The 23320-nt window shown below is 40.7% G+C and overlaps 1 protein-coding gene across 1 annotated transcript in view; it reads left to right on the forward strand.

Annotated features, from left to right (window-relative positions):
- The window catches only part of LOC309515239 (uncharacterized protein), a 24041-nt gene continuing 721 nt past the window's right edge, over positions 1 to 23320 (forward strand). Inside the window, exons 1-6 of the mRNA XM_082192943.1 lie at positions 1 to 287; positions 2564 to 2612; positions 10625 to 10652; positions 16582 to 16674; positions 20912 to 20982; positions 23116 to 23262. Coding sequence (XP_082049069.1) covers positions 43 to 287; positions 2564 to 2612; positions 10625 to 10652; positions 16582 to 16610 — 351 coding nt within the window. The 5' untranslated portion in view covers positions 1 to 42 and the 3' untranslated portion in view covers positions 16611 to 16674; positions 20912 to 20982; positions 23116 to 23262. The remainder of the gene's footprint in view (positions 288 to 2563; positions 2613 to 10624; positions 10653 to 16581; positions 16675 to 20911; positions 20983 to 23115; positions 23263 to 23320) is intronic.

Below are 23320 nucleotides of genomic sequence, written 5' to 3' on the forward strand. Positions count from 1 at the left end.
GCCGCCGCTGCGCCCGCGGGCGCCCTTGACGCGGCGCCCCTCATGCCCCCTCGAGAGGCGTTGGGGGGCAGCGAGACTCCGCCGGGCCCCGCCCCTCCCTCCCTCCGCGCGCGGCTTCGGGGTTGTCTTGCGAGGGGGCGGCGGGAAAAGGCTCTGAGGAGAAGCTCGCGCGCTGTCCCGCGTCGCTTTAGCGTTGCCTCACGTCGTTTCCCCTTTCCCTTGAGGGGACGGGGAGGTGAAGGGAGCCCGCTGCCTCCCTCCTCGCACGGGGCGAGTCGTCGGTGGAGGTAGAGAAATAATAATAGTAATAATAATAATAATAATAATGGTTTGAAATTTAAGACACCCCCCCCCAAGGAAAAGGCACTTTCTTGCTCTGCCGGTGGACCAGGAGGTCGTGGCGGGAGAGGCCTTCAGCAACGGGGCCTTTATTCGCGCTGCTTCACCCTCTTATATAGAGAGAGGAAAGGAGACGTGGAGGTGCAAAGGCTTGCGGGGCAGTCCTACTCAGAAGTAAGCCCCGCTGAGTTCATCAGGGGTGCCAACTTGAATACAGCATGATATTTGGGGGGGGGCAAGTAAGCCCCGCCCTGCATAGTTGGCCACATTGGCAATGCCCGTCAACTGGGGGAGGGGCTGCCCCCTCAAATGTTTTATTGGGGGGCCTGAAGGGACCTCGGTCCCTAGGAGTTGGCTCCTATGGGATTCACTGGGGCCTACTTCGGGGTGAAGTGCTATTGGAGCGCCACCCGATTCTGTAAAAGCATTTTAAAAATTATTAAATCTGCTGGATTAATCCATTTTAAAGGTACCAAAATTAAGGTGATGGTGGTGGTGGTGATGTATTTTAAAAAAAATACGCAAAGTTGTACAGTGGTACCTCAGGTTACATACGCTTCAGGTTACAGATTCCGCCATCCCAGAAATAGTGCTTCAGGTTAAGAACTTTGCTTCAGGATGAGAACAGAAATCGGGCTCCGGCGGCGCGGAAGCAGCGGGAGGCCCCATTAGCTAAAGTGGTGCTTCAGGTTAAGAACAGTTTCAGGTTAAGAACAGACCTCCGGAATGAATTAAGTACTTAACCCGAGGTACCACTGTAAAACAAATGTAAAAGCAACTTGCAAGTAGGAAACATCATCTCACATAGCGGTTGCCTCTTCCAAGAGACCTGCGTCATCTACAAGCAGGAAGGGACAAAGTAAAGCTTCTTTCTTCAGAAGTACTGTATTGTTTTTTATGGCTGTAGGTTTTTACAAATTTAATCAGCCAACTAAAACTCATACAAACAGTCCACTTAAGTTTAATCGGGTGACTGCCCTGCTAAGAAGAGACTGAAGAGGTGAACGTTCCCTCACCAGTGAGAGCCTCACACAGAAAGCAAGGTTTTTAGGCAGAATTGAGCCCCAGCATCCTTTTTTAAAAAGAAATTAAGCATTGCAGAGAGACAAACAGCACAGACAAACTGCTTTAGATAAAATGGCTCAGATTAAAGGCTCAGCTAAAGAAATAATTCAAAAGTTCGCAACCTTATGAGGTTTTGTTTTTTTTAATAATTCCACATATTTTAATTGTTTCTGGATGGTGATAATGCAAGCCATGGTAAGAATTATTCGAAGGTGTGAATAATCTAACTAAATAGGAAAGGGGGCAAATGATGGTTCAGGAAGGGCACTCCTCCCAGAACTCCTATTGCTATCCCAGAGCTTACATTTAAAATTGTGTGAGGTGCCACGTCTCATTACACCTTTGGCAATCCAAGGTGAGGAATGCCAATGGTTGCTGGAGCATGCACTGCTAGATAGTCTTCCCTTAGTCCAGTGCTGTTCTCTCCCTCCAGTGTGCAGGCCACTTCAGAGGACCATTTCATGCATGTTCTTTGTGCCATTCCTCATGCTACGTTTGGAATACATACAGTCATACATATTTTACTTCCATCCGCCTCACTTGTACGTCTTCTTTTTATCATATTCATCCTTGCAACAGTCTTGTGTGATGATGATGATGATGATTATTCCCATTTTGACTGATGATAAACAGGCTGATAAAAAGTGCCCTGCTCATACCCCTAACAGAGTCATGCTTCGGCTAAGTGTTTCCACATCACATTCAACCTTTTCCCACCCCACATACCCACATTGCTCTTCCTGGGCTTCTTTCTGCACACCCATTAGGACGTCATTCACACACAAGCACAAAGTACAGTCTTAGAATGTATTTTCAGTGCCGAGTTCAGACTTGGAGCATTTGAGTAATTTTTTTTAAAGCATGAGGAGAGTTCTGGTAGTCCTGAATATGTAGTCAAATTGGGTTGCTGGTGGGGAGATATATTTCTGCTTCCAGGGTTTTTTCTCATTGTGCCCCTCCTAATCATGGTCTTTTATCATTTGAATATATTCTTCCAATTCCTTCTCTCTTATTATCACATACTTCTTAATATGTGAGTGGGGGTTGCTCGTGTAATCTCACTGTATACAAGTTGTACAAGTGACAATAAAGTATTTCAATATACCTGCTGCTCCTTCACTTTGTCTTACCCTCCCTCTCTTGTGTTCTGTCTGTACAGGTTGGTATTTAAATCACAATATACTCATGGTTGCGCAAAACTCATTGAGGTTAGTGCTCAGGTTCTCCTTATTTGTGATTCTTGCTGCTGTGATGAGAGAGAATCATACAATATACTTTTATCAATTGTTGAGCTAATAAGATACCTTATTGTACAAGTTCCTGATGAGGATGCTGTTCTTATCACAATTGGATGTTTATATGAATATTTTATATAAACAGCTTGCTTCTCTGATCTTATGAATCCATAAACTTTGAAGCCAGACTGCAGAAACCTATAAATATATAACATCTTTTTAGAGAAGTTAGTCACATGCTTTGCACATCTTTACATTATGACAGCAGTTACTAAAATGCAATAAAGCAAAAACAGATCAGCTGTGTTTTCCACAATATATTGCAAATGTGCTAACACTACAGATACTTCCATTCAAACACATTTACTACTATCCACCTTCTTCCAGTGCTGGACTCTTTCCATGCTTTACTGTTTAGGTTTGTTGGCAGCTTTTACTTAAGTTTATTTAGAAAATAATTGATTGGTTTTTGTGGCATCTCTTTGAAAAGATTATTTTAAGCAACCATTCTCTGCTGTTCCACTCTATAGAAGAATTAGCCAAAAGGTCAGCAAACGATGGAATGAAACAGGAAAGTGATTATTAATTCTCACAAGGAAACCCACCTATTGTATTCTCTTAAGGCTCCTGTAACATTTCAAATGCATCAGGAGATAATCCAGACAAAATTATAGCCTCCATCCATAGACATCTAGTACCAGCTGACTAGGAAGCAGTAAATGCATTTTTTAATTGTTGCCTTTGACATTCCTGATAGAAGTAGGGTTACAAAACAAAGGTGGTGTTTTTCAACTGATTTGGACCTGATTCACTCTTCTCTGACAACTTGGGTAGATAGCCCTAATGCAAAGAAGAAGAAAAAGCCAAAATGGATTGAAATCTAAGTACAGTGGTACCTCGGGTTAAGTACTTAATTTGTTCCGGGTCTGTTCTTAACCTGAAACAGTTCTTAACCTGAAGCACCACTTTAGCTAATGGGGCCTGCCACTGCACCACTGCCGCACGATTTCTGTTCTCATCCTAAAGTTCTTAACCTGAGGTACTATTTCTGGGTTAGCGGAGTCTGTAACCTGAAGCGTTTGTAACCCGAGGTACCGCTGTAATTAAGAGGGTCAGAAAGTATATGATATTGTGTGGTTGTACGTATTTAAAGCAAATGGCAGCTGTTGTGTGAAAGTGTGCCTCAGTGTGTGAGAGAGAGATTGGGATCATGGTATGTGAAGAGAGCACTTTAATCCTTTTGCCCAAGTCTGGACTCTCCCTCTCCACAATTGCCATTTGAATTTGGAGGGAAGATCCCATTGTTGCTAATTAATTGTTCTGTCTCTGAGAGCAGTAGAAAGAAGGCTGAGCACAGTCAGTCTTATTTTTGAAGATGGGGAACCAAAATGGTTCTTTCTGAGGGGTATTTTAAGAGCCATGCAGGTGTGTGAGAGAGGAGACTGTCCTTAAGGTGCCTTGATCCTTTAGGGTTTTGAAAGCTGCAACCAGCATCTTGAACTGAGACAAGAAGCAGATATTGTGTAAGTGCAACTGTTTTAAGACTGGCAAGATAATTTTCATTTGTCTGCTCCCAGTTAACTTACATATTTTGTAAACAAACAAACAAAAACCACACCCACCCCAAGTTTCCAGACTATTTTCAAAGGCAACACTAATTCACATGGGGACTGTTTTACAATGTGGATTGGCCTGATCAGTAGAGGGTTTCCTTGCATTCCTGGCAATGGTGAGATTCTTTATGAATGCTGCTCTGTGTCTTTCAGAAGTTGTGGATGCCACACGGCATGGGTGCCAACAGGATTTTCTGGGCCAAATATGTGAATTGGGCCTTCTGCCCCTTGAAACTTTGCATAAAATTTGCATACAGTTTGTGTTATACACAAATTTGTATCCTGTTTTGCATGTGAAATGGAGGGCCCCATAATAAACTGGGCTACACATAAGCAATACCATTTCAGATGAACAAAATTTCAACAGATGGAGTTTTTTCTGTAATTTTATTTCCATACTAGGTTTAACATTTTTCATTTCTGCTGTCACAAAGCTGTTAAAGGCCCAAGATCCCAATTTCCCCTAATACCATTCCTAAAACAATGCAATGAACTCATGTTTTCTTGAATTATACAACAGTTATGTTACCGTATGTCTTTTATCACTTGACTACAGGCAGGCAATACAGTGTAAGAGCCAGTGTTCGAAACTCACATTGTTCTAGGCACATTTTGCGACAGAGAATTTCGAGCAGTTTCTGAGCTCTGGGCGCAGTACTGCGCCTAAGATTTCAATTAAAACTGCAGAGTGGAAGGAATGAGGACCTTTTTCTGCCTCCCCACTTCCAGCTACCTTCTGAAGACCAGAGAAGAGACCCTTTTAAGAATATTAGGGGGGTAGGCAGGAGAAGGACTAGACATAAAATGAACCAAATATTTTAGGTGCAGTTCATTCATTTTCAGCTTTGTATTCTTGTTATAAAAAAGTGCGCCTAGACATTCAGTTGTTGCTCCCATAACCTAGGTTTAAGGTGCCATTTAGCTCCTGGCTTTCATATCTCAGTTTCTAACACTGGTAAGAGCAGGAATGGTACTTCAGGTAGTGGAAGGTGAGGTGGGTGTGGGCTTATAAGAAATATAAGATTTATAGCAACTAAAGTTCTCATGCCTGTGCTTAGATATATTAAAGTTTAATTATTATTATTATTATTATTATTATTATTATTATTATTAAAATTTAGAGTATTCTGGGTGCATTTCTTGTGGCCATTGATATATATTGATAAAAATATGTATAAACTGCCCATATGAATATTTAGAAAAGAATAAACTGGCCACATAAAATATTAAGGCAGTGTAGAACAATATTGACCTTATAATAACTACACTTACAACAATTTACACCCCTCCTCATTTTTATTTTTATTTTTGAGCCTTTAACATAAATGTATCCTGGTCCCTACCAACCTGGTCCCTACCACCTACTAGTGGGCGTTTCAGGATTCTAGGTGGGCGTGAGGGGGATCTATGGCACAAGCTGAATCCTCCTTCCATCGAGCACTGGTGGGCGGTAAGAAAATTTTACCATCAAGAAAGATGCATTAGTGGGCGGTAGGTATAAAAAGGTTGACTACCCCTGGTTTATACCAACAGTTACACCCCCCCCCCAAGAATTCCCCTGTTTCCCTCCTTGGATGGGAAGCAATTCATCACCACCACCCTCATTGGTGCTACAAATCAGCAGCTCCCTTTTCATTTTTCTCATCCCAACCACAAAACAATATTAGTACAGCAACATTGGACTACTTTGCAGGACTGATGTAATCTACACTCTCAGTCAATCACAATATCTTCCCTGCAATATGGATATACACAAGTCAGCTTTTATTTGCATTTCCATTGTATCTTTTTACATATTCAGGGAAAAAACTTTTTTTGCCAAAATTAAACTTAGAAAGAGCATGAACTCCTGTCTTTGCAGGAGCTAATTACTAAATTAGCAATTATTTCTCTCGTCTACAATCACTTCTCTATCAGTAAAGGTGAAATAGCAGTTTCAAAATGAACCGGGAATTCCTGTCAAAATAAACCCGGCACTCCTTCTCCATTGTCAGAATCTAGAGAAAAATCTAGAGTGATGTACACCCCAAGGAAGACCCCAAACCAGCTTCTGAATAAATCAGGAAGTTCCTTCTCAGTTGTTTAGTGAACGGACTTCCTGACTCAGTTTGGAGTCTTCCTTTGTCTTTGAATGACTCTCTTAATTTGGAAAAAGTATTTTCATCATGCCCTTTGTTAAGCCAAGGATATGTTGTGTCACAGCAATATAAAATTTTGATCCTATCAGATTGAAATGTCCTGTGAATTTTGTGACTTAACAGCAAATTAGCAAACAATTGGCAATACAAAGGAAGATCTTTACCTTAGCTTCTCATTTGCATTTTAGGTTTGTAATCTGATATCATTACAAATGCACTGAGCACATAATTACATTTGTCATTTGAAATGGTTCCAATCCACCCACCAGTTGTTGAGCAGTGTAACATTTTTGATCTCTACCTTGGAATTCAGTATTTCCCCTAACTGTTGAAACAGAGCATAAAGCATAGCATAATAATTCAGGACACAATTCAACATTTCAAGTTCAAAATCTGCACAAGTCCTCCTGCCCCATTCCAAATGGGAAAGAAAAGGTCTAACATTTTCATTTTCATCACTGAAATAGTATGTTGCTTGCCCAAATAACTTCAAGAGAGAAAAGCAGTTGTATATGCATTGGTCTGAAATTAACCATATGATTGACCTTTTGTTGATTAGAAGCAGCGTCATCAAGAATCATAACATAAAACCGTGTCAAAGATGTATCTAGTTAAGTACAGTCATATGTATATCCAGGATCACTAGTCTCATAATTACATACACCTCTTGGCTTAACTCATTGTCCTCCAAATGCTATTCACCTGTGCTATTATAGAGGTATGTCATCCAAACACAGCACTGAATTTAAAGACAGAAAGACCACAATAGCTCAAGAAAAACAATAATTTATAACGCACTCTGACATACCTATTTAAAAGCAAGTGTCTTTGAATTCAGTGGGGCTTATTCTTAGGTAATTGTGTCCAAGGTTCAGAGAGAGAAGTTATGTTTAGCTTGAACCAAGAGGGAAAGTCTTCCAGGTACATGGTAGGAGAACCAGGGCTGTGTGTGTGTGTGTGTACATGAACTTGAGGTTTAGTTTTTTATGTGAATGTGGTCAGTATTTTAGTTTCCTGTAAATAACTTACAAAATACATTCAGATTTAAAGTAAGAGCTTGGAACATTTCAATAGTTCACTAAAAACTCTGTTAAGTCGAACATTTAGGCAAAACCAATCAAATTTAATAAAGCACTGTTTCGAGACTTAAAGCTGAAGATGTAAAATGAGAATGTTAAATGAAATGCTAGTGAACTATTCTAAATATATCTTCATTTTGTCATTCTCGGTTAAATTTATGGGTTTTGCCCCAGAATCTTGATTAATTCAGGCACGTTTTTATTAAACTACCTATTGTTAAAACACTTCATAAACTCTTATGGATACTGTATCTAATATAGATATATTGTGTAGATACGACTCATAATTAAACACTTGGGTTGTTTTAGTTCTTTTCCCTTGAAACACAGAACAGGCAATTGTTTTGTATAAAAGATGGATTGCTGACTATATTTAAACAATGAAATCAGAATCCTTTAACAAAAAAGAAAGCGGGAAGAGGACATTCCCATTTGCAACAGTAATCCAGGCATCTGAAACCTGAACAAGTTCTTTTAATTAAAAATAAAATAAAAAATCACTCCCATATGAAGACAATGGATACTTGCACTTTTCACATCCCTTGTATACCCCAGACAAATAGGAAATGCTGTCAGTTTTAGCCATAAAAGTGATAGCGGATGCCATTAAATTGGCTACAGACAAAACAAACACAACTGTATAGGCACATTTGTATTTTGTTTTGTGACTTGGTCATTGTAAACAAAATATCCTCGCAGTCATAAAAAGTGTTTTGTGAAAGATAGCCTTTGAACAGCTGGTGTAGCTGATAAGGAGTAAGCATTAACAAAGTCACTTGCTGAACAGCACAAGTCAGCTGCAGTTCTTTGTCTGGAAAATTCCTATGTCCCCGTAAGTTAGCTTAGCTAACAAAGTCAGCTGGCATCAAGAACATTAGAAAGGGAGACCCTGGTCAATTTAGTGCTAATTTACAGTATAGCTTCATATTTATTAAAATCTCATAAAATAAATTGATAGTTTGAAACTGATTCTTTTTGCTCACTTTGAAAACGCATTATTCTCAAGGTCTGTTGGACTTCTAAGCAATCGTTTTGAAGGAATCACATACTGAAAAGCATTTCATGGTGTGTGTTTTTTAGAACAACAGGCTAGCAAATTTAGACCTAACAACACCTTTTCATGAAACATTTTTTTGAAATTCGAGATAAATTGGGCGAAAATATTTGTATCCACAGGCATCATCTAGCTGCTGTTAGGATTTTGAACCAACCAAAGCATCAGGAAATCATTCTCTGCCCTCCAGCATTTCTGTCCCCTTGTTACAACCTTCTTCTCATCCCAAGGATAACTGCTTGAGCATCCAACCCACCTATTACATATTACTGAAGTCTCTTGAGATACCTGCAATATTTCATTTACCCTATGACACCCTATTCCTCACTGGCTTCAGAAGATGATGATTTGCAGACTGTCCATTATCAGTTTTGTTAGGAGGAATGTTTTATGGGATTTTGCAAACAGGTCAGTCCTACTAAATTTAATGGAGTTTACTCCCAAGTAAGCATGTACTGGAGTGCAGCCATACTGGAGTGGACAGTGGAACTGGTGTGTACCTTTTGAAATAATTGTTACTCAGTGCAATCCTACCCATGTCTGCTTAGAAGTTAAATACCACGGAATTCAGTGAGACTTACTCCCAGGTACATGTGTATAAGATTGCACATTCAGCAATGTTTTCTGTCTGAATATTCAGGTATGACCACATGGGTGCACACTATTATTTTTAAAAAGTACCACCAAAAGGCAAACTAGGGGCAGTGTTTTACCAGGAACCAGATAACTGGAGACATCTTTGGTGAATAGTTGTAGCATTTCTTCACAAGGGGAGAGTTTGAGCATTTCCATGCAGAAAAGACTTCTTCAAGACAATGACATTTTTCAGATTTCCAAGACTCTATCAACAGAATGGAAAAGCAGAAACTTCTCTGTTTCTCATTGCTTCAGATGAGAAGCTTTATCTTCCAAAAAACACTTACAATATAATTTGAGATAGGGCTTGCTTCCCTTTGACTAATTTGTTTCAAAGACCATGCAAAGGGTAGTTAAAAGATGTATCCTATTTAATGGAAGGCCAGAAAATCAAAAGTACACATTAGAATTTTGTCACTTCAGTCCAGATATGTTAGAGGTACCAACAAAAAAGCCAGTATTTTTTTCACATATTCAGTTCAGTCCCATACATGTTTGCTCCCATGTTAAGTGTGCATAGAACTGCAGATTCACGCATAGTCTTATATGGAAGGAATGAGTGGAGGTTGTAATTTTTCTCTTGGACAGTATTCTTTGGTGTTGCAATATAACGCACCTAAAATGATTTGCATGCTTTGTGCTTGTTCTGATGTACTAAAAACATTCTCCTTTTAAAATGTCAGTAAAGAGAAACACAAGAAAACCCTCCCGATTATACATTCTTCAAAATGATAAACCCACAGAAGATGGCTCGAGGACATAATATTAATTTCATGTACTGTAATATTGTTCACATTTATTTTGCTTTTATTGTATTCTCCCATTTTAGGAGAGTGAGTATATTGTACTCACAACATATATGTGTTAAAATTACTAAAATTTAATCTACTCAGGCACTTATGTATATATTCCATCTTTTTCACATACTTCTTTTGTAACACTTAGAGAAACAATTGTAGAATAGTGGCTAGTTACTCTAGTTCCCTTAGAATTAAACAATGTTTGAGACTTCCTTAAATAAATAATAATATTTATAAGACCAAGGAATGAATAAATAACAGGAATTGCATAAAATAAGAACAGCCACCCAAAAGATTCTTCAGGCAGAGAAGGAAAATTGTTGTGCATAGAAACTGCCTATAGATGGCAGTGTTGGGAACTATCAGCCTCACAGCAGAGTAGATAAGATGTCTCAGCTGGTCCCAGCTACAGCTGTATACTTGGCTTGGTGTATTCTAAATGTGTTAATGGGTTCTTCTAAGATGGGTAAAATTGCTTTCATGATTTATTTTCCAGAGTCACTTTCTTTGTATACTAGATGCATTTATTTTTATCCTGTATGTGAACTCGAACAAAAAATCAAATAAAGACTGCATTACAGAGATTATATCTCTGTCATTAGTTTCCAGATTCAAACTTAGCACAATTGTAAAATGATCTTTCTCTCCCCACCCGCACCCCTTAGGTGGCCGGCTGTGACTCGTATCTTTGTGGTAAGTTTTCAAAGGAAATATTCCCTCTTCCTTCTTGATGCTGGCCATAAAAAGCCATCAAGGGCATTAGCTTAGGGCACTTCCAGATGGCTTCTACTGTGGGGACTGGAAACCTTCAATCTGCAACCTGTAGGATGCTTAGGTCCTTGCCGCGTGACTAACAGGGTGAAGGCTGTGATGTGCATACGGCTGCATTTTTGAAACAAATGCCCAAGGAGAAAGTGGAGAGAGAGTGCCATTTTTGTGTTGTGCTTTAGAGCACATGGTCAGGAATGTGGGCAGCTCCCACTGGGACGTAAGAATTGTGCTGCTAAGTCAGACCAATGCCATTTTGTTTTTGATAGCAACAAGGCCGATGCCTCTAGGATCCCCTTTGTTGGGTCATTAAGGTGAAGGCTTCTTTGTGTGATTTGTCTCCCAGCATCAGATTCAAGGTATACTTCCCTTGTACAAGGAAGCTCCACTAGCTATCATTGCAAGTCATAAATAGGTGACCACTCTGTGCTGCACATATGGATGGGAAAATTGTTCGTTTGGATATCCAGAGTTTAATGAAAATATTTTGAAATGCCAAGGTTCTTAGGAGGGAACTGTGAACATTGCAAAATGCAAGGAATTCTGAGGGCTAAAATAAACATGACTAGGATTGCATGAATGCAGTTAACTTGCCCAAATCCTTTTTATAAAAATTGCCACAGGGGAGCTTAAGCCATATCTAAACTCTGTGGGGTAAAAAGAGAGATATTAACCCTTTCTCTTCACTGTAGTCCCAATAAAAATTACCCTGTCACCTTTTTTGCATCCAGAGGGGGAGGGATGCCTCCACTGGTACCAAATGCAGCTCCCCTCCTGAAGCAAATCAAAGTTAGGGAAGGGAACTTTCATTGAAACCACAGCAAGGGAGAGAAACTCCCTCTCCAGCCCTCGTGGTCCAGATGCTGTTCAGCTGTGGCTGCTATTTGCTTAACAAAAAAGATCCAAGTCCATTGTACTCATGCATTTAACATGTCTAACCTGGCTTAGATTCTGTTCTTGGGGTGGGGATCAGAAAAAGAAAGAGTGGCATGCATTCTGCTATCGTCATTTCCATTAGCCCTTTCCCCCAGTGAAAAACCTACATTCAAAATTCACATAAACCTTTTGAAATGTTTAATTAAAATTCCAACACCCATAGGAATTATTGTTTCATGTTGACTTTGGAGTATCACCCCTCGCTGTGATTTGTTCCCTCTTTCTTTCTTTCTTTCTTTCTTTCTTTCTTTCTCTTTTTCTCTTTTGTAGTCTGTTTTTAGGAAGCTTGAACTGAATACTGCTGCATACAAATTCCAAATCAGAAGTCCAGTGTTGCATATAACGTTTCTGTCTGTGTGAAACAGAAAGAACATGACCCACCTCTGTTGTGAAAGGGCAAACTGTATTTGAAACATTCAACATAGTTCTCCTGGCTGGTTGTTAGCTCAGAACGGCCCATAGACATTTTGGCACCCAAGGTGGAAAGTAGTTTTGGCTCTTTCCCACCACACTTCTAGCACCATCACCCAAAATCTGAGGAACAGGATGATTTGGCACCCCCTTAATGTTGGCTCTACGAACTGCCAGTCTGATTGCCTGCCACCTAGGCCAGCCGTGCCTCTTTACTTCAAGAGGGAATGGAGAAAACTAGCAACAGAATAAATTAATATCTTGCACCATATTTTTTATTTTTGTAATACTGGAAAGCTGTAGGAGTGAGTGTGCATTGTGTCATGATCTCAACTACAAGACTTCTTTCCAAGCCAGGGACCAGCCTTCACATATCCAGTGCCAAAAGTAAGGGAGTGACTTGGGATGTGTTCACACCAAGATCACCTTTCTTGGTGTTAATACACATCTGCAAAGACCTCCTTTCTCGACTGGATGTGTTCATGTAGGGTGTAAATTCTGGCCTCCCACTAGTCAGCAGTGCAGAAAAGGAAGGTAATAGGCCAAGCTGAGATCCTGGCCAACACATTTAAAAAAGCCAACTAGTGGTAGCATCACTGTGTCAAATGGTGATATGAATCAGTCCTTAGACATACAAAAATTAGCAGGCTCTTTGAAAATTTGACTTTGTTGGGACCAATAAAAGACTTTAATAGAACTGAGCTCACCTAGTTCCTACCTAGTCATTTCCTCCAGGAACTCTTAATCTTAAAGCCCCTGTTGGGTTTGTAGCAAAAAGTTACAGTGGAAAGTCCTTTTATCCAACCCTTACATCTTCTGGCAACATCATTTTCCCCATTCAGAGTTATTTCACAGAGTTCCTACACAGGTGGCATTTGCATGTGGGAATCTTGCAGGCAGCTTCTTACAATGAAGAACCCATGTGAGAGATTGACACACATTAGAATTGATGTGGTTTTCATGTAATGATTATGTAGGCATGTTGTGTGAAACAGCCCTAATTCTCAGGCTAATATAAACACAAACATGAGCATATATTAATCTAGATTGAAATTTCCGAATACTTGGATTGCCTTCAGATCAATTAGTCTGTAGTCATGGTCAGGCTACAGAACTAGTCTAGTCCATTAGATGCCAGCCACTGTCACGACCTATCCTAGTGTAGGGTTGCCATATTTCAAATAGTGGAAATCCAGACAGAAAAGTTGTTGAGCTTTTTTTTAGATTTGCCCAGAAATGTAGGTAGGGTTGCCATATGACTGGATTTTCCCAATTTCTACGAAGACACTGCTGCCAACAGCCATTTGGTGAGTGGTGGAGAACATGCCAAAGGAAGGGAAATGGCTTTGGGGAGATCACAGAGTGAGGTAAAAACTGATAACACAAAAGCAAGACCCAGCCAGAGATTCTGACCCTGCAATGCAGAGGAAAAGAGTTACTAACAGCAGTCTACAAACTCAAATTGGTGGAGAGGATTATTTTAGACCAATCAATTTTCATGTGTCTAAACTGCCCAAAATCTCACTGAGAATATGTGACCTTACAAATCAATCTTCCTGGCTGCTGAAGGCCACATGCAGGGTTCACAAGTGCCTTCCACCCGTTTTGATTTCACTTGACATTTTAAAGTATGTGCAAGAGGTACTTAGCGGATGTTGAGCCATTACCTTGATCCTTCCTGTCTCAATTTTTAATGGAGCTCTTAGGAACATAATTCGCTTGGTGCTGGATGAGTTGCTTCATTAAGATCATCCCTTCTTAATTCCTTGCATACATACACACATTATTTAGGCCAGATGTTTGTAATGGTATTGCCAAAAACAAAAGTTTATATGTTGAAAAGGTCACACACTATAATGCACAGAATCAAGCACTGAATGGAGCCCTGCCATGCTCCTGAGTATTACGGTGGCACACAAAAACTTCGGCAACACCCTGATGCAGTTAATAAATAATAGATATCACATATTAAGTGCGTGCAGTATCTCCTTCAAACTCTATGGGTCAAGACTAACAACCACTTGGCACGTGACAAGCTGTTCAAAAATGGGAGCAAGGTGAACAGAAATTGAAGGCCATCCTATAGCCAGCAAGAATATATCTACATGTTGCTCAGACTAGAGAGCAAACCTTTTCAGGAGGTTTTATAGGAGACTGGAAACATCACACGACCTGCTCAGGTCTATTGGTGCAAAGAGGTTTCCTTGGATGGTCTTCCTTATAGACTCATAGAGTTGGAATAGACCACAAGGGCCATTGAGTCCAACCCCCTGCCAAGCAGGAAACTTAATCTCTACCCACTGCAGACTCTAGTCCTGAGATCTGGTCCTCTGCAGGCCCCACATTAATGTGATTCCATAGTCCTAAAATGAAGGCCCATATTGTATCTGTATCATTGAACCCCCACCCCATATAGCTGTTTTAACTGGTCTTTTTAAATTCTTCTTATTAGTTTTTATTCACCCATTATTTATGCTTAATCAAGTATTGTATGTATATGTTTTAATCTATGGTTGGTTTTTGCTCCCATTTACAGTACAGTAGTGCCTTGCAAGACGAAATTAATTCATTCCGCAAGTTTTTTCTTCTTGCGAGTTTTTCATCTTGCGAAGCACGGTTTCCCATAGGAATGCATTGAAAATCAATCAATGCGTTCCTATGGAGACCGTCCGGGGACAGAGGGGACCTGTTTTAAAGCAAGGGAAGGAGCAGCGGGGAGAATCGCTTCTCCCCATTGCTGCCCCTTGGTTCAAAAGGGGTCCGGGGTGCGGGGGCAAGCTTTGTTTTGCGAAGCAAGCCCATAGGGAAATTCGTCTTGCGAAGCAACTCGAAAATGAAAAAACCTTTCGTCTTGCGAATTTTTCGTCTCGCGAGGCATTCGTCTTGTGGGGCACCACTGTATTTAACAATTTTTCGCTTAGATTCACACTGTTATCTACTTAGATGTTTTGCTTATGCTGGTCTGTGACCGAATAAAGTAAATTCACTCATTCATTCAATGTGCTACCACAGATGTGGGGAAGGAGAGGAGATTCATCTCTACACATGCGTAGCGTCTACACATGACGACAAATCACAAGCATCCTTTCATCTAACTTGTAGGCTAATGGCATGCAACAATTAGATTTATATCTCGTTACAGCTCACAGTTTATTAATAGAAATAGCACAAAGTCATGAAAGCAAAAACGAAATGTGGCAATCACATATATGGGCCGGCTGCACTTACTCAGAGACGAGAAATAGTAACTGCACATGCTCAGTACTACTTTACATATTCCAGTTCTGAGCCTGGATTTTGATTAAGCCAAATGTATGTTGTATAGCGGGAAGCAGGTGGTGCTGTGGTCTAAACCACTGAGCCTCTTGGGCTTGCCGATCAGAAGGTCGGCAGTCCCCGTGATGGGGTGAGCACCCATTGCTCGATCCCTGCTCCTGCCAGCCTAGCAGTTCGAAAGCACGTCAAAGTGCAAGTAGATAAATAGGTACTGCTCCGGCGGGAAGGTAAATGGTGTTTCCATGTGCTGCTCTGGTGATGGCCACATGACCCAGAAAAACTGTCTGGACAAACGTCAGCTCCCTCAGCCAGTAAAGTGAGATGAGCGCCGCAACCCCAAGTTGTTCGCGACTGGACTTAACTGTCAGGGGTCTTTTACCTTTACCTTTTATGTTGTATCGCAATGTGTCAGTCTACAAATAGGCTGCATTGTTTTGCTATACATCCGGGTATAGGGTATAATAATAATAATATGAATATTGTTTAGTACGTTTTAGTTAAACACTTCATATTCAAGAACAAAATGCACCAAGAGTTTGTGTATGGCCAGCAAATGCCATGTCACGTGTTTCCTTTCCTTTCTGGCAAGAGAGGGAGAAAAGTGAGCAGGTTAGAAAAGAATCCTAGAAATACAGAGAGCAGAGGAAGCAAGGATCCCAACCTCTTTGTAATTGCAAGCATAACACCCCCTGTGGTAGAGAATCTTCTCATACTTAAGGCTTTATAAGCCGTGTATTTGTGAAGTTACCTTCTGCCTCCCAGCCATAAGCTGCTCTGCTGTATATTTATTTCTTGCAGTTGTAATATATAGAAAACAAAGCACAAACCTGGGAGAAAGGAGAAAAGCATCATGGGATGAAAGTATGTTGGCAGGGTGGCTCATGTTCATCTGTGCGACACAGTATCATGTGATTACTTGCACATCACCATGAATCATCATCAGATATCTAATGCTAAAATAGACATATGGCAGACACACAGCCAGTCCTTATTTTATAGCCCTTAGGGTATGGCTTTGTTGCTGTTTCTAGAATGAGGTGTGCAATACTTAAGTTTTGGGCATGTAAATACTAAGGGTTTGGGTGAAAAGAGATCTTACTATAAATGAAATTGAAAGTACATCAGAGCAGAAAACCATTTCCTCCCCCTCCTACTGTGTTAATCTGTAAAATCCTGTTGCCTTGATGCTGCTGCATGCATAAATTAACAATCATATTTGTGTGTGTTTTAGTAGAATCGATCCACTGCGTAGAAGAGTGAGTTGGGTGCGGACAAAAGTTCAGAGAGTGAATTTCTGGTGAGAGGCCACAACAACGGAAGCAAGGTAAGGAGGGTAGGAATCAGCTAAGAGAGAGATGAAACTGCAATAGATCAAACCCTGCTGTTCTCTTAGCCAAATGGCCTTTGTGGGAGAGCTTTAAAAAGGCCCTGTCCTTCAGCTGAGAGTGTGCCTGAAGCTGTAATTAGCTTCAAACCATGGCCTGTCCTACGCAAAAGGAAAATGTCACACAGTGGTGGGCGTTCTTGGAGACATTGTGGTAGAATCTGGGTACCAGCTGTTGCCTCTGGAAAAGAACTTGCTGTGGACACCCACAGCTCTGCGAGGCTGGCAGGAGGCAGATCCGGTGTTCCTCTTCCTTCACACCTCTTTCCCCTTTCCAGTTTTTTTTCTAGGCAACCCAGTGGGACAAAAAAAAAGTCTGGTTCAGGAACTTCTAAACCGGTACCAGATCCACTCCTGTGCTTCACACAGGGCCATCCGCAATCAGAACTCATTTAGCCAGGGAGGCATGTGCAAATAATTAGGGAGGGGCAGGATGTGAGACCACTCTATTTTAGACACACTCTCATTACTGTTCCCTTTTGGCCCTCCCTTGGAATGTTCCACGCATTTTGACACACCTACTGATTGCCAGATGAGTGTGTCAGTTACCACTTAGTACTCATCTGATGACCAGCTGACATTTACTGAATGATTCATTCACACAATAGCCCCTGCTGAATTTGGACTTCATGAACACGTTACAATCAGAACACATGTAAAGCAGGCAGACTGCTGTGAAATCTGTACTCTAATAAAGTCCAAAGGAGCTCCTAAAAGTTTGCATTTCTGAATCTAACCTCTACCTTTACTCTCTGAAACCATAACCAGAGTATGCAGAGCATACTCTGGAAAGCTGAAAGCGGCAGTATAACCAAATCCCCCTGGAGTTCTACAACTCTTCCCTCCCATTGTGGCCTCTCTACCTCAATCTATCCAAGTAAGGAGTGCTAAATAATAAAATAATAAAAATGGCAGTCAAGGACAACAAGATGAAGAGGAGGAAGATAAAAGGAATGTTGCCACACATAAAACAGAAACTCAGTCAGATGGGCAGGGTATAAATAATAAAATTATTCTTATTCTTCTTATTAAACATGCGACATAAGGCAAATGCAGCATATTCCACTGTGTAATGCTCTTGGCTATCACAGTTGCCACCTTGACCTTGTAGCCAGCCAGCAACAGCCTTTCCCCAATGTACATGTACTTAATTGTTCAAGAAATCCAAGATTCCACTGCTGGTAAACACTCTCAGCCAATAACCGTCAGCTGCCTGCAGTGAAGTATAATTTCCACAATTCAACTGCATCTTTCCATAATGCATTTTTCACCTCCTGATAATGCATCCTCAAACCTGTTTCCTGTTGATCCATTAAGTGCCTATATATTCTAGTGGTTCATTCTCACTCTACTGACTTTTAATAATATGCAGCTATCCTCTTGTGATAACTATAGTGGTAGCAGTTCTCTTTAGTCAACTTGTAATTACTTGGTGCAGTTTTTTCTTCCCAAATTCATCCTTAAGAGATGACTCTCATAATCCCTTGTAACTAATGGTTTGGAGGTTGACAATGTTAATTTTTTTTATTTGTTTGTTGCATTCATATCCCACATTTTCTTTAAGGAGCTCAGCATGGTGCGTACCATTTAGCCGGGTGACCTTGGACCAGTCAGTGTCTCAGCCCAACTCACCTCACAGGGCTGTTGTGAATATAAAAATAGGAAGAAAAGAACAATGCATATCACCTTGAGCGTTTTGGAGGAAAGATGGGATAGAAATGTGAAAAATAAACAGATCATCATCATAATCATAAATTGTTTGGGCTACACTAGTGGTTGTTAAAGTATCTAGGAAAGTAGGGGAAGAGATGGGCTGAATTTGCCAAGCTGGAGACTTGGAATACAGCTGGCTGCTTCCCTAATCCTGGAGAGACCACTGTAAGCCAGTGGGAATCTTGCACCCTTCGCCCTGAGTGGCACGTAAGTGGCTGCTGGCAGCAGTGAGAGAAGAATAGGATGGGATTCCCATTGCTACCCTACAGTTTGTGCCTTTTGTAGCAGTGCCTAACTATTCCATCCTCAAAAAATAATAATAACAGTACCAAGTATGAGCCCTGCAAATGGTAGGATCACTTTCAACGGTTCTTTTAGCAGTGGTAGAATGGAGATGAGCATGGAAGCAAAAGTACTGTTTGCTAAGTTTCTTCTCTACACTTTATGTGTACATTTCTTTTCTACATTTTATTTGTACACCCAGCACATTCTGCATACACTATACACTCAACAGTGGTTCACAACAAAGCAAGGCAAAAAACAAAAAAAAGTAAATATAGAAAAACCCTCAGCTGAGGCAGCAATGGAGAATCTCCAGCTTTATAATATGTCTATGAAAAACTGATTGCTTTAGATTATTTATGGATCCCAACTGTCTCCACCCCAATTAATGTTCAGGGAAAGAAAATAGTTAACACCCTTTGTGTCTCTAGCAATTGATTTCATCTGTGCTTGAAATATATTGCAGTCACTTTATCCTTTAATTATTAGATTATTCCTTCTTAATTTAATTGAATTAGCATGATTTGAAGAGCTACTTCTGAAGGTGCTTGCTAGCAGGAGGGTTAACTGCAAAACATTCTTACACATACAATGCTAATACTCTGGGCCACGTAGATATGGTTCTATATCCTATCCAGTCAGTTTATAGGGCCAGCTCTTCCTTAACTCCACAGCAGAACTACAGTGGAACTTAATTCATTCTGGAGGTCTGTTCTTAACCTGAAACTGTTCTTAACTTGAGGTACCACTTTAGCTAATGGGGCCTCCCGCTGCCCCACCGCGGCACAATTTCTGTTCTCATCCTGAAGCAAAGTTCTTAAGCCAAGGTACTATTTCTGGGTTAGCAGATTCTGTAACCTGAGGTACCACTGTACTTTAGATTATTTTGTGGATTAAGGTTAGACACAGCAATACGTTTTGAAACGGTCCATTTCATCAGAATTATTAGAAGCCCTTCCCCCAAAGAACACTAGGTTCAGGTGCAATACAAATCCATTCTTTAGTTAGCTAAACCATTCGTAGGAAGCCTTCAGCCTATGGGACCTAATTAGACCTGGCAGTCTTCCCCATTTGGCCCATGAGGCCACACCCACTTGTCCCACACCTGGCACCAGGTGATAGATGCTGAGAGCAAATCCCTTTGAAGTTGTTGCCTGAAGTTGTAATGATGTCAAGTGATTGGCAGTAAGGTGGCCCCACCTAAATGTCGAAGTTGGCCTGCAATGGGTGAGGGAAGTAAGGATCTAGCCCCCAGGCTGGATCCAGTTCTTAACCCTGAGCAAAATTATGGTTTATTTGAACATCTGAACCATAAACTTCAAATCTTAAACCTCAGTTTGAAGCTTGCAAGTTTGCAAATCACTGTTTGTGCTAAATTCAGTCAATTGACAACCACAGTTATGGCTGCTGCTCCACCGCAGGAGCCTTCTGCACCATGCAGAGGTGAAAGAACTTAATGAAATTATAAACCAGAGCAGATGGAAATCAAGAGCGGGCAAGCAGCCCTAAACTATTGTTTGGCTAATGTTTGTTGGAAAGCTCAAACTATGGTGTGGTTTCTTAACTATGGCTAGCATAATGTTTCACATTGCATCTGAACCAAGACTTCATTTGGCTCTCGACTCAGTGAAGCTACCCCAGAATGTAGCTCTGGTTCTTATGCAAAGGAGACTACCAAGAGCTTATGGTCAGAAGTTTGGAGCAAGAACACTATTCCCACTGGTCATACTGTTGTAATATGGATGGCCATGGGATGGTATCAGCTCTGTGCTAATGACTGTACTTCCTGGTAGACACTTAAGATGTAACTGCAAATGTTTCTTCCTAATCACCACTATGAAGCTAAATTGTTTATTTTGAAAAATTTTAATAATCTTTACCTTCTTTACCTTATTGAAATTAGGTAATATTGTGGTAATTAGGTAATATAACCAGTTCGTATTTTCTGTTTGAAATGCCCTCATTTTTGACATTTTTATTTACCCAGGCATTTTAACTGACTAACCCTAAACCATAAAAGTAATTTATACTGCTATTTTCTATAATTTTTATTTTTGAACCAAAAAATATTATGTATACTATTGTTGTGGAATCCGGATTAGATGGGCAGTTTATAAATGCTTTACATAAATAACATATCTGATCGTTGTTTTTAAACTATAATAATTTCTTTTTACTGTAGATTCAAAATCTGAATGCAGGGATTTCATAGGACGAGATGCAGTCACCCTTCAAGGAAGTTTCAGTCTGCAAGTGATTACTAGCTTATTACAAAGTCTTTTCAGATTCCCACAACTTGCAATCACCTGGGAAATACAATGGTATTTAATAACTGGTAAAGTCTGGACATACCTTCCCAGTATGTTTATTTTTCTGTATATCTTTTATTCTCTCACCCAAAGCAGATGTTAAGATATGGTGGCCAAGACACGCTGCCAGAAGATATCAGGTCAAATCACTTAACTTTGTTTTGCTTCAATCCCACAACTAATTAAATCACTTGTTTTTACATTGAACCCTAATAAAACACCGCTAGATAGCTGCACTGTGATCTCTTGGCCACACTTACGAGAAAAAAATATGAGCACATGGGAAATCAACAATGCAGACAAAGACTTCTAAAATTCATATTTCATACCATATGTTTCATATTTTTTTAACAGGAGATTTTTATCTGTCCTAATGTGGCTAGTAGGAATAATTACTATGGGTTTTTCTGGAAATGCTAAAATAATTGCACTGCAGTGAGAGGGGTAGATGTGCTCTTAGTCTGGCACTGCAGTCTTTGAATCTATAAAGTTCCCTTGGAAAGATTATGGAAACCAAATTCAGCAAGTCCTTTCTTACCCATTCCACCTTTTGCAGCAGAGAATTAAAGCAAGTTTATAAGGCAACTGACGCATTCATTCATTCATGGGCTTTACCCACTGGCACAACCACCCACAAATGGTTTCACTCATAAGAAGCACAAACCGCAGTAGGATTGTCGGATACACATTCCAGAGGGGATGAGATGTGATTGGAAGGCACAATAGAAGTTCCGCAGAAACCGTGCAGATTAGCATCATAGTCAAACAATCCGTGCCTCTTTCTAGCCCCAATGGGAATTTCGAACAGGTAAAAAGCAGAATAGGTGAGAGATGGAACTTTTGCAAAACTTGGGAATACTTATTTTTGGGAAAGGGGGGTAACGAAACCAGAAGAGATAAGCCACTTGCTCAGGTGAACTTTAACAGGGAGAAATGTAAAGTATTGCACTTGGGCAAAAAAAAATGAGAGGCACAAATACAAGATGGGTGACACCTGGCTTGAGAGCAGTACATGTGAAAAGGATCTAGGAGTCTTGGTTGACCACAAACTTGACATGAGCCAACAGTGTGACGCGGCAGCTAAAAAAGCCAATGCAATTCTGGGCTGCATCAATAGGAGTATAGCATCTAGATCAAGGGAAGTAATAGTGCCACTGTATTCTGCTCTGGTCAGACCTCACCTGGAGTACTGTGTCCAGTTCTGGGCACCACAGTTCAAGAAGGACACTGACAAACTGGAACGTGTCCAAAGGAGGGCGACCAAAATGGTCAAAGGCCTGGAAATGATGCCTTATGAGGAACGGCTAAGGGAGCTGGGCATGTTTAGCCTGGAGAAGAGGAGGTTAAGGGGTGATATGATAGCCATGTTCAAATATATAAAAGGATGTCATATAGAGGAGGGAGAAAGGTTGTTTTCTGCTGCTCCAGAGAAGCAGACACGGAGCAATGGATCCAAACTACAAGAAAGAAGATTCCACCTAAACATTAGGAAGAACTTCCTGACAGTAAGAGCTGTTCGACAGTGGAATTTGCTGCCAAGGAGTGTGGTGGAGTTTCCTTCTTTGGAGGTCTTTAAGCAGAGGCTTGACAACCATATGTCAGGAGTGCTCTGATGGTGTTTCCTGCTTGGCAGGGGGTTGGACTCGATGGCCCTTGTGGTCTATTCCAACTCTATGATTCTATGATTCTAGGTGATGGTCAAGGGCAGAAGTCAAGAACCTATAGCCACCTCTACATGCCCTCTCATATTCCCTGGTATCTGGGCCAGGACTGTCCATGTCAGGCTTCCTCAACCTTGGCCCTCCAGATATTTTTGGCCTACAACTCCCATGATCCCTAGCTAGCAGGACCAGTGGTCAGGGATGATGGGAATTGTAGGTTGAGGAAGCCTGGTCCATGTAGCTGCAACCTGCTTTTAGCCAAACGTCCCACATCACTTTCCTCTGATCTCCACTACATGTACAAGGTATGCTACGATCCTTGGGATTCCAGATTCTCAGCTAGACAACAGAACAGTCCTGATTTAAGAATACATGAATGCATGACATTTTAAAAAAAATGTTTATCTCTCTTCCAGACCTATCTTGCATGAAGTCAGGCCATTGGTTCCACATTGCCCAGTACAGTGACAGCAAATGTCTTCCCCAGCTCTGCTACCTGAAAGACTTTTAACTGGAGATGTCACAACTGAACTATGACCCTTCCCCAGGAATGACTCTTCTCGGTACTTAAAAAAAACTGGGTAAAGAACTGCAAACAAACTTATAGAGCCCCCCCCCCCC

Source organism: Podarcis vaucheri (assembly GCF_965113315.1).
Source record: "Podarcis vaucheri genome assembly, chromosome: 12".
Taxonomy (NCBI): Eukaryota; Metazoa; Chordata; class Lepidosauria; order Squamata; family Lacertidae; genus Podarcis; species Podarcis vaucheri.